At 46.1% G+C, this 11202-nt stretch overlaps 2 protein-coding genes across 2 annotated transcripts; both read left to right on the top strand.

Annotated features, from left to right (window-relative positions):
- Window positions 1-6473: 6473 nt before the first annotated feature.
- Window positions 6474-8902, top strand: LOC135487824 (uncharacterized). Its single transcript, XM_064771920.1, has 2 exons — window positions 6474-8039; window positions 8183-8902. Exons 1-2 carry the CDS (start codon window positions 6474-6476, stop codon window positions 8900-8902), a joined length of 2286 nt encoding a protein of 761 aa, XP_064627990.1.
- Window positions 8903-9000: 98 nt separating this feature from the next.
- Window positions 9001-10476, top strand: LOC135487823 (uncharacterized). The gene has a single exon (XM_064771919.1). It carries the CDS (start codon window positions 9001-9003, stop codon window positions 10474-10476), a length of 1476 nt encoding a protein of 491 aa, XP_064627989.1.
- Window positions 10477-11202: the final 726 nt, after the last annotated feature.

Raw genomic sequence — 11202 nt, 5'->3', positions numbered from 1 at the left:
ATCAGGGGAATCGGGCGTTTCCATTGATATACGACACAAATTGGTTGTCCTCATGCAATCACTTTGGAAACGCATTTTGAAACAGATGTTACGTCCTGTTAATGGGGCACGTCATCATCGCGTACATTTGGGAAAAACTCCCTAACGAGACCATAATCTAATCTTAACTCCAGCCCGAGGTAGTCTTACGCAGTGTTTCTTCGGCCCAGATACATTGTGGTGGAAAACGTCTAGTATAAAGATCGCCTGGCTTGCGCCAGACTAATAAATGAAGAAGGTCTGGCTGCGCGAGACTACTGTGATAAAAATGACCATTGCAGAGACTCTGTGACGTAGGCATATACATGTACTTTTTACAATTAAAAATGCTCTCAAAAGACGATAAGGAATTATTATTTTTTAACACTGTATATGTACCCAGGACGACAATAACCCCTTCAGCCTCAGGATGAGAGGTGGCCATATCCTCTTGAGAAAGCCCCTTTGCAGAATGCTGGAACAACTTAGTATGAAGGTAGTCTAACCCTTCCCTGGCAATGCATCAGTGGCTGTCTAATGGAGGCTTTTGTAACTATAAGCCTCACAAGCGGTCCTGTTGTGCCTATACTGTTTTGCACTTTGTTTGCGAGTGTGCTTCAGAAAGGATAAATTAGGTTGTGATCATGTGGGAGATATCAGTTTGCGTACGTGTTTTGCTTGGAATTATGATGCTGTAGAAATGTGTAAGTACTGTAAATAGTTATGAGGTCAGTTTATCATTAAAACTTGTTAATTAGATATGAAGTCCTCTGTTTCTTAGTTCCTTGGTCCGTTAGGATAAGATTGGTGACAGACCATTGGTGACATAGTACTCGATGAACGAGTTAATGTCGTCGATATTTGGATGCCCAAGGTTGTAACATTGTCTTTGTTCTTGAATGGTGACGCCTTACCGCTCGACCCGGTTTTACGCTACATTTTTATATTTACTGTATTTACAGTACAAAGAAATATCATTCAACATGAGAGTACAAAAATAACATGAGAGTACAATAAGTCCCTCGTTTCTCTCAGAAACCATATTGCCCGCTTACTACACATGTATCAACTTCAGGAATCATTAGCGCCTCCGCAAATTTAGCGTAGATAGAGTACAATGTAATAGGTGTGTATAAACTGGAGGCAACGTTCGGATTCAGAGTGGTCTTCTTAAGCACCGCTATAATCAAACCGGTCGAATAACAGCTCGGTACTAGACTCCCAGAAAAACCGTGGCAAGATTAGAGAGAGATGTTTACACAATATCTCAGAGCACCCATATAGAAGAGGTTCTCAGCTAGGACACCATATCGCCGCCGAAACTGTCTTCGGCACTGGATGGGTAAACCTTCGGCTGCTCCGGAATCGGTGCAGAGACATGTTGCTTTTGGGGTCATACCTATGTGTCCCGGTACCTATGTGTCCCGGTACCTATATGTCCCGGTACCTATGTGCCCCGGTACCTATGTGTCCCGGTACCTATATGTCCCGGTACCTATGTGTCCCGGTACCTATGTGTCCCCATGTTAAAAAAGGGGTATTATCTAAAGTCTCGAGATAATAAAACTACACGAGATATGTCTCCCTTAACATGTCTTTTATTACAAATCAAATAATACCGAATTACTTTTTTAATAATACTTAATTACTGTGGCACTTATCTTTTCAATACGGGTCTCACAATTCTTATAACACAAACAAAAAACATAAAAATCTGTTAACACAAACGAAACGAAACAATTCGAGTTAAAACATATTAACATAGATGATTTTAAGGTGATCGATCGGTCGCAGTTGACAGCCTTTTGCAATAGCTAATTACATTCATTAATCACAGGAGGCATAAACAATGATATGTATATGTGACTTTATTCGTACCCAATGCAATGCGATACTGCCCTCCAGTACGAATTTAGGTCCCGGTCCCCATCTTCATATTGGTGTTTGAGACGCACAAGCCTGGCCTCCAGCTGGCGCCACTTCCTTCTCCTTGGTGCTGGTGCGTCTCCACGATCGGCAGCATCGATGAATGTCTCAACAGATGCCTGGTTGTCCTTTAAATACCTGATAAACATCCACAGTGAAGGGTGCTTCACAACAACAGTATCATTAAGCTGCTTATGATAACCTGTAATGAGAACATTTCAAATTGAAGAACATCACTAACCCCCTCAGGACTAACTCAGGAACAGAGTCTACAAAAGTCGACAGTATCAAAAACGGCTACAACTTGTGAAAAGGAGGTGCTAACACAAAGCATCAGTTAATACCACTGGTCAGGAACATAGAATTGAGAACACTTTTTCAATTTGGGATTTTTGAATAACCCCGTTTTAGTTCTGGAAAGTTAGAATTAGTGGAATTATTTTCAACATGTAATTACTTTCAACGTTGTTGTTCGTACGTAGATCCATGTTGCGATCATAGTCATTCCACAGGGCTAGTGGGAACGTTCCGTTGACGTACGTGTTCCTTACGTAAGCAAAGAAGTCCATTAATGCCGGATATCTGTTGATGAGGTTATTTGTTCTCCTCGCTGCATGTAAAAGATTGAAATTCAATTGGACTAATGCCAAGGGAAGGTAGCCAATTGCCATCAATTTACGCAGACATTTTCGAAGATTTCTGTCACGGCGGTATGGACCCGCCAGGCCAAGTTCCTGAATTTTCCTCCACATGTTCTGCGTGAAGTGGAAATAACATCCCTTGACTTGGGCATGAGGAAGCTCCGTTTCCACAGCAGAAATAAGGGCATGTTCAAAGTCACAGATGACCATCCGTGGCCTCCACCGATGGTGCGTTACATGACGCACGTGCTGCGAAATGGCTGTCAAAACCTGCCGGTAATGCCCGATTCCCCGATGTTCCATCAGCACATCTACCAAAGGTACCACCCAGCCATGGTACCTGCCAAGGACTGTAAAAAACTGTTTATATGGGGCAGGGCACGATCTGAAAGTTCCGTCCATATAGACCTCACTGCACCTCCTGAGGGCTCTTAGGTTTGCATCAGTTGCGAAAATGGAGTCATTATCCTGATGGAGCAAAAAGCGATCATGCAGCCATGTTTCTGACCAAGGCCCAGCTATGTTGACATCTTCGACTGCAGCTGGGATTTCTGGCATTTGGCTCATCTTGGTTCTATTCAGAATTGTTCGGAAGGAAAGAAAATTGTCGATCGGGGGAGGTCGGTCTCCACCACCCTGCGTATGTTGTCTGTGTACATCAGCAACTGTAGCATCATACACACGCTAAACTGGACGAGCAGGGTTATCCAATACTGCTTCCCGCATTGTTTCCCTCAATAGAGCACGATCAACCATATTGTCATCAGTCTCATGTGCGTGTTCCTCATGGAACAGTATGCGAATTTCATTCCCACCTTCAAGGTTTTCCATATTGAACACATTCGTTCGAACACGTGCGTTGCATTCTTTCCTCCAGCACCGCCAGTGAATTCTTTCATTAACGTTTCGATGCTTGCGGTAGCGGTATCCATTAATTACAAGGACCTGACCACCACGATTTCCTGCAAGAAGTCTAACATCCATGGCTACTTCTAAACTGCAGTCCAAAAGCTCTGTGCAAGGGGTTGGTGTATTTCCTAGAACTTAGTGAAGATCGATTTCCAGGAATTTGCGGAAAGTATGTGACAGCCTTGCTTCATGAGCCCTTCATGAGTAAATGTCACTGACCCTTTTTTTACCAGTACACATAGGTGTACTTGTATCCCTTTCAACAGTGGTCCCGGGACACATATGTACCCCTTTACTATGGGGACACATAGGTACCGGGACACATAGGTACCGGGACACATAGGTATGGACCCGTTGCTTTTCGCCTTGCTGATATTTTCGAGGTCGCAGAACCTTTCTCCTTTAGGCCCTGTTTTGGCCCTGGTTTCGACGCCTTAGAGCATATAAGGGGATAAAGATTCGGTGAGTTGATGCTAAGAAACTGCTGCATCTGTACATGTTATTGTCAGCACCGTTTGTGCTTGTTAAAAGGGGTAATTTCATGTTGGATCTGGAGTGATTTTCTGAGAGAAAATGCACCTGACCTAAGTGACCTCGGCTGTCACAACCTAAAGTTCTGAGACGGTTTATATTGTATTTTGCTGATGTCATGGGTTTGCTAATCAGTGCATTGTTTGCCTCAGAAGTTGCTTTGTACCTTTGTGTGTTCAGGACAGAGGTTTGTCCTCTTTATGTAACTTTAGGAGACAGTTTATTGGAAGTTTGTGCAGAAAACCCAGTTGGAGTTTAGTTCATCTTGCTTAACGTAGGTGGCAGCATTGGTGTTCCACTTTGTACTGTAGTGTTGCAGGAGCTGTTAGTCAGGTTATAGGAATTTTGTTAGTCTCCTAGTGACATTTCGATTCCATTGTATATTTTCAGTTAATTGCAGGAGCTGTTAGTCAGGTTATAGGAATTTTGTTAGTCTCCTAGTGACATTTCGATTCCATTGTATATTTTCAGTTAATCATCAACATCATCATCATCATCGTATGTGTTCAAGTTGGTTGTCAAGAACAAGAATACAGCTTTGTCGAAGTAGATGCATTTTCGCCTTTATCTGTTGTGCTAGGATGCTAGCGCGAAGCCACGGCCGGGACATTATTAACGAATCTTTAATCAAGGTATTCGTCACCCTCGACCATTATGGAAGACGAGTTGCGGCGTTCTACGCGTACGAGGAGCTTCTCGCCAAAAAGGCTGCAGTTCGTAATGGAAAAGGCCATCACTAAGCTAAGGAGCGTAGTCAAGCGCCTGGACCATTTGCAGGGAGGAATCGAAGACCTTTTATCCGATCAGGAAGATTCAGACCCAGCATTGGTCAGCAGGGATTACGGCTCATGGTTGCAAACCTATGAATCGTTTCTTAGGGGCCATGAACATTATAGTTCTCTGCTAACTGGCTATGAAAGGGATTACGAAATTAGCAACTTCATGCTAGCTAACGAAAACTATAAGCGGTTCAAAAGGCACGTAGAGCAGTGGTTGCTAGACAATCCGCAGCAAATGCAATCCACACAGGAGGGTTGCAACGAAGAAGAAGAAGGTGAGCAGGAAGTGGACTTAAAATCCAAGCTGGCAGTAGCAGACGCGAGGGCAAGGGTCCTCGAAGACTTTGAAACACAATCTAGGGCATCCCGGCCCTCTCGATGCTCCGGGATCGCGCGAAAATCAAATGCTGCCAATCCTAGGCCTCATATTCTTGCAGAAAACCCTATCCCCACCACAGGGGGTACCGCTCCAGGACATGCGGCAAAAACTTCTGCTGATCATGTCATAAACCCAAATGCCGATGTGTTCGTCCCGAGGAACAATGTTCTTACGCCCGAGGGCCTACAATTACCAAGGCCACCCAAAGACAACCGCAGTGAAAGTGATGTGTTAGCCGTCGCACGGGAGTTACGCAAGCCGCAAGCAAACATTAAAAACTTTGCTGGCTCACCACTTGATTACAAACGTTTTTTGCGTCAGTTTAACGCCAGGGTGACAGCTTACGCGGCTGATGAGGAGGAGCTAATGATCTATCTTGATCAATTCACAAGCGGTGAAGCACACAGGATTGTGACCGGGTATTCGCACATGGCGGGACCTGACGCTTAAACTGCAACTATGAAAGAGTTCAAATATCGATACGGAGACGCTGAGGTGATCGCTGCCGCATATGTGAAAAGGGCACTTGACTGGCCTGTGTTAAAACCAGACGATACGAAGGGTCTGGATGACTTGGGCATTTTTTTGCTGGAATGCCAACATGCTATCAAGGACGCTGGGGGTAGTGCTGCTGGCGTGCTTGAATACTCAGAAAATATCAAGGCGCATTGTGGCTAAGCTTCCGTACTACATGCATGACAAATGGAGGACGGAGGTAATGCGAACCAAAGACAAGGGTAAGGCCGTAACCTTTGCCAAATTGGTTGAATTTGTCAGGTGGGAGGCAAAAAAGGCTGTCGATCCCACTTATGGTGAGAGTCACTTGCCAGGGGCTTACCGCAACAAAGACCCAAGCCTATGGTTAAGGCCAAAGGACTTGTCACCAACGTGAAATCAGGATCTGGCTCAACAGGATACAAGTCTAAGACGGGGTCTGGCTTGTCGTCAGGTTCTGGCCCATCATCGGAAACCAACCGGAAGTGTGAGAAGTGTGACGAGAATCATCATCTTAACGACTGTCACAAGCTCAAGTCAGAGACACATGAAAATAAACTTGCATTTCTGAAATTTAAAGGGTTGTGTTTCGCATGTTTGAAGCACGGTTGTAGAAGCAAAACTTGTAAAAACAGGTTAACGTGCGGGGTGTGTCAGAAAAAACATCCCACGGTTTTGCACAAGGATTTGGTTAGCGACTCTGGCACCGCTAGTGGTGGCGACGGTGTTTCAGGGGCCACAGTACATGTGCAGTGCAGTAGGCCTATGGGGGCCGGTGCCAGGTCAAAGGTCGCTATGTCTATTGTGCAAGTGTTGGTCAAGTCGGGGGCTAGTGACGAGTTTGTCTCAACTTACGCACTGCTTGATTCAGGCAGCACAGGTACCTTTTGCACTGAACGGTTGATGGGTAAACTCAAGGTGACTGGAAAAAGGGCTGATGTTTTGTTGAAGACCATGGGTAACGAGGTGCGTAAGAAATCGTTTGTTATACCAGCTCTTCAGGTAGCTCCGGTCGCTGAAGGTTATAATGAGGTCTCTGGGTGGATTGATTTGCCACCTGTCTTGTCTCAGCCCTCCTTGCCAGTCTCAGAGGAGGACATTGCGACACAGGAAGACCTTTCTAGGTGGGACTATCTTCAGGAAGTAAGGTTACCAGTGGTAGAAAAGAGTAGTGAGTTACATGTAGGCCTACTCATTGGTATCAACTCACCTAAGGCTATGGAACCGTTCAGGGTTATCCCAAGTGATGGTAATGGGCCATTTGCTGTGAAAACTAGGCTGGGATGGGCGATCAACGGACCGCTGGGTGATCAGGACAGGGAGGATGTTGGCATCGGAAGCATAGTTCATATAGTCCAGAACACGAGGGTGGACACGGATCTGTTGGCAGCGGTCAACAGACAAGTGGATTATGATTTCAGCGAGAGAGTAGTCGACGAAGTGGAGGAATGCTCACTGGAGGACAAGCAGTTCTTGGAATCCGTTGAGAAATCGATCGAGCATAAAGATGGGCATTACACGATAGGTCTCCCATTCAAGGACAGCGATGTCAAGATGCCATGCAACAGGTCCCAGGCTGAGCAAAGGTTGAAGCATTTGGAAAAAAGGTTCGTCAGGGATCCTGACTTTCACCGAGAGTACTCAGAGTTCATGAATAAAACCATCGCTAAGGGTTACGCGCGTAAGGTACCTGCTGGGGCTGAACCTAAGGAAGGGAGGTTGTGGTACTTACCTCATCATGGGGTATATCACCCCCAAAAGAAGAAGCTAAGGGTGGTGTTTGACTGCGCGGCGAGGTTTGCCGGTACCTCACTTAATGATCGATTGTTGTCTGGACCTAACCTCACCAACAATTTAGTGGGGACATTGCATAGGTTTAGGCAGGGAGACACCGCCTTGGTTGGTGATATCGAGGCAATGTTTTGTCAAGTGAAGGTTCATTCGAGGGATGTGGACTTCTTGAGGTTCCTCTGGTGGGAGGATGGGGACGTGTCCAAGCCACCTCAAGAATACCAACAAATGACTCATTTGTTTGGGGCCACTTCGTCGCCAGCTGTAGTTACTTACGCGCTGTTGAGGACGGCGACGGATTTCGAGGACCAATACGGAAAGGAGGCCGCGGACACGCTCCGTCGAAACTGTTATGTAGATGACTGCATCCGGTCTGTGAATGGTGTGAAGTGTGCTCAGTGTCTGCAGAAAAATCTCAAGGGTCTTACTGGTGAAGGCGGATTTAACATGAACCGCTGGCTTAGCAACGCTCGAGCTGTTATGCAAGCTATCCCGGAGGAGGAATGGGCGAAAGAAGCCAAGGATCTAGACCTGTCGTCGGAGAATCTGCCCACCAATTGCACTTTAGGAGTAAAATGGGACGCTGAATCTGATCAATTTGTATTCCACATTGACGTCAAGGAGAAACCAGCAACGCGCAGGGGCATATTGTCCGTTGTAAGCTCCGTTTACGACCCCCTAGGCTGGCTATCTCCATGTAATGTGTGTTGCAGGCAAAGGGGCTGTTGCAAGAGTTAAGCAGGCTGAAATTGGCGTGGGACGACCCCATTCCCAAGGAGCTGGAGGAAAAATGGATGAAATGGAAGGGGGAATTGAGTAGGTTGTCTGCCATTCGGATTGATCGCTGCTTTAGGCCTAAGGATTTCGGTGAGGTTGTGCGATCTGAGTTGCATCACTGCCCAGATGCCAGGCAGTCTGGTTATGGGTTGGCATCGTTCTTGCGCTTAGTGAATGATAATGGTGATGTCCACTGTTGTTTGGTCACAGGAAAGGCTCGAGTAGCCCCATTGAAACAAGTCACAATACCGCATCTGGAGTTGTCAGCAGCTACCGTAGCTGTTAGGGTGGACAGTATGTTGAGGAGGGAGCTCGATATTGAAATATCAGAGTCCTACTTTTGGACTGACAGTATGTCAGTTTTGAAGTATGTTGCAAACACATCTGCTCGCTTTCCTACCTTTCTGGCCGACCGCCTTAGAGTGATTCATGAAGGGTCCAACACATTCCAGTGGCATTACATTCCCACCAGTCTCAACCCGGGGGATGAGGCATCTAGGGGGCTGTCTGCCTCTGAAAAAAATGAGCGCTGGTTCCACGGTCCTGACTTTCTGCATACACCTGAAAGTGAATGGCCCAAAACTCCAGAAATTTCGCCTCAAAATCTGGAGACTGACCCTGAAGTCAATTTGGTGAGTGCTGTTGTCACTCAGTGACACACTGGGACTGCAGAAGGTTCTGACTCTAACATAGGAGGTGTAGACAGGCTGATCGAGTATCATTCTGATTGGTTGCGATTAAAGCGCTGTGCTGCATGGTGGCTCAGAATAAAAAGGGCTTTAAAAAGGGCTTGAGGGTTAGGCTCAGAAAGCCAGGAGGTGATGTGGATCATGCATGTGTAGACACAAGTCCCTTGAAGTTGGAGGACGTGAAACAGGCAGAGCATGCTGTCATTCAATATCAGCAGAAAAGGCACTACTCTGCTGAGATTGAGGCTCTGCAAGGTGGAGCAGCTGTGGTTGGCAAGAAAAGCCAGATCCGAGGTTTGGATCCGATCTTGAGAGATGGTCTGTTGAAGGTGGGCGGCAGGATTAGTCGCTCCAATTTGCCTGAGGAGACAATTCATACTGTTATCTTGCCCAAGGGTTCTCATGTTGCTAGGTTGATACTCAACTATGTACACCTGCTGTTGTGGCATGGGGGTAGGAACCAGATGCTGAGTAGGCTCAGAACAAAGTACTGGATAGTACAGGCACCAAGTGCAGCATGTAGTGTAATCAGGAACTGTGTTGTATGTAGGAAAATGAAGGGTCCTTTAGGTGAACAGCGAATGAGCGATCTACCTGAGGACCGCCTGACACCAGACAAACCACCCTTTACATGTACAGGTGTTGACTATTTCGGCCCGTTTGAGGTCAAGAGGGGGCGCAGCGTGGTCGAACGTTGGGGAGTCATGTTTACATGTCTCGTTGTCCGGGCGGTCCACATCGAGGTGGCAGATTCGCTCGACACATCCTCGTACATCAATGCCTTGAGACGGTTCTTGGCCCACAGAGGCCAATGTGTTAAGTTAAGGTCTGATAACGGGAGCAACTTTCATGCATCTCAAAAGGAACTGAAAGAGGCAATAGGCCAGTGGAATACCAAACAAATTCAGGCTTGCATGGTGCAAAGGGAGGTGGATTGGGCGTTCAATCCACCAGCTGGTAGTCACCATGGTGGTGTTTTTGAGAGAATGATCGGACTGACCCGCAAGGTGCTTAACAGCGTGATCAGTCAGCACTCAATCAGAAAAATGGATGAAGATTGCTTCCGTACACTGCTATGTGAGGTTCAGGCCATTTTAAATGATAGGCCTATAACCAAGTTATCTGATCAGAGTGATGATCTTGAAGCATTGACGCCCAACCATCTCTTGCTAATGAAAAGGCAACCAAGTTTGCCCCCAGGTGTCTTTGAAAAGGAGGAAATCTACGTCAAGAGGCGCTGGAGACAGGTCCAGTATTTGAGTGACTTATTCTGGAAGAGATGGGTTGGGGAGTACATTCCTTTGCTCCAGGAGCGTCAGAAATGGTTGGAGGTCAGGCGCAACATGGATTATGGGGATATTGTACTGCTTGCAGATGACAGGGCTCCAAGAAATTCTTGGTCTCTTGGTAGAATCATCGGAGTCGTGCCTGATCGACATGGTGTGGTGCGTCAGGTCCGAGTCAAGACTCAGCACAATGAGCTAGTCAGACCAGTGGACAAGCTGGTTATGGTGTTAGAACAAGACGAAAAACTGGAGTAATGAACAGTGATTTCAAGTAAACTTCTGTTTATTGTCAAGGGCATAACATGAGAGACTTTACAGTACTGTAAAGAAGACTGGTACATATGTCTTGTTTAAGGCTAAGAGTTTGCCGGCATTTGTTTCTCACCATTTTTGAAGGTGAAGTGTTTATTTGTCATATTTCATACTTCGTGCAATTTAAAGGTGACCTGTATATTTTTTAGGTTCTATACTGTTTAAAGCTGAACTGCGTTTAAATGTCAGCCTATGGTTTTGAGCTTCTACTAGAGGTTCAAGGTTTAGTATTATTTTCAGTAGTCATGGTAATTGTGCCCAGGGTTCACAATTAGGGGGCCGGGAATGTCGCCGCCGAAGCGGTCTTCGACATAGGATGGGTAAACCTCCGGCTGCTCCGGAATCGGTGCAGAGACATGTTGCTTTTCGCCTTGCTGATATTTTCGAGGTCGCAGAACCTTTCTCCTTTAGGCCGTTTTGGCCCTGGTTTCAACGCCTTAGAGCATATAAGGGGATAAAGATTCGGTGAGTTGATGCTAAGAAACTGCTGCATCTGTACATGTTATTGTCAGCACCGTTTGTGCTTGTTAAAAGGGGTAATTTCATGTTGAATCTGGAGTGATTTTCAGAGAGAAAATGCACCTAGTGACCTCGGCTGTCACAACCTAAAGTTCTGAGACGGTTTATATTGTATTTTGCTGATGTCATGGGTTTGCTACTCAGTGCATT

Source organism: Lineus longissimus, chromosome 5 (genome assembly GCF_910592395.1).
Source record: "Lineus longissimus chromosome 5, tnLinLong1.2, whole genome shotgun sequence".
NCBI lineage: Eukaryota > Metazoa > Nemertea > Pilidiophora > Heteronemertea > Lineidae > Lineus > Lineus longissimus.
Note: the sequence above shows the minus strand (reverse complement) of the source record. Positions and strands in the feature narration are given on the sequence as shown.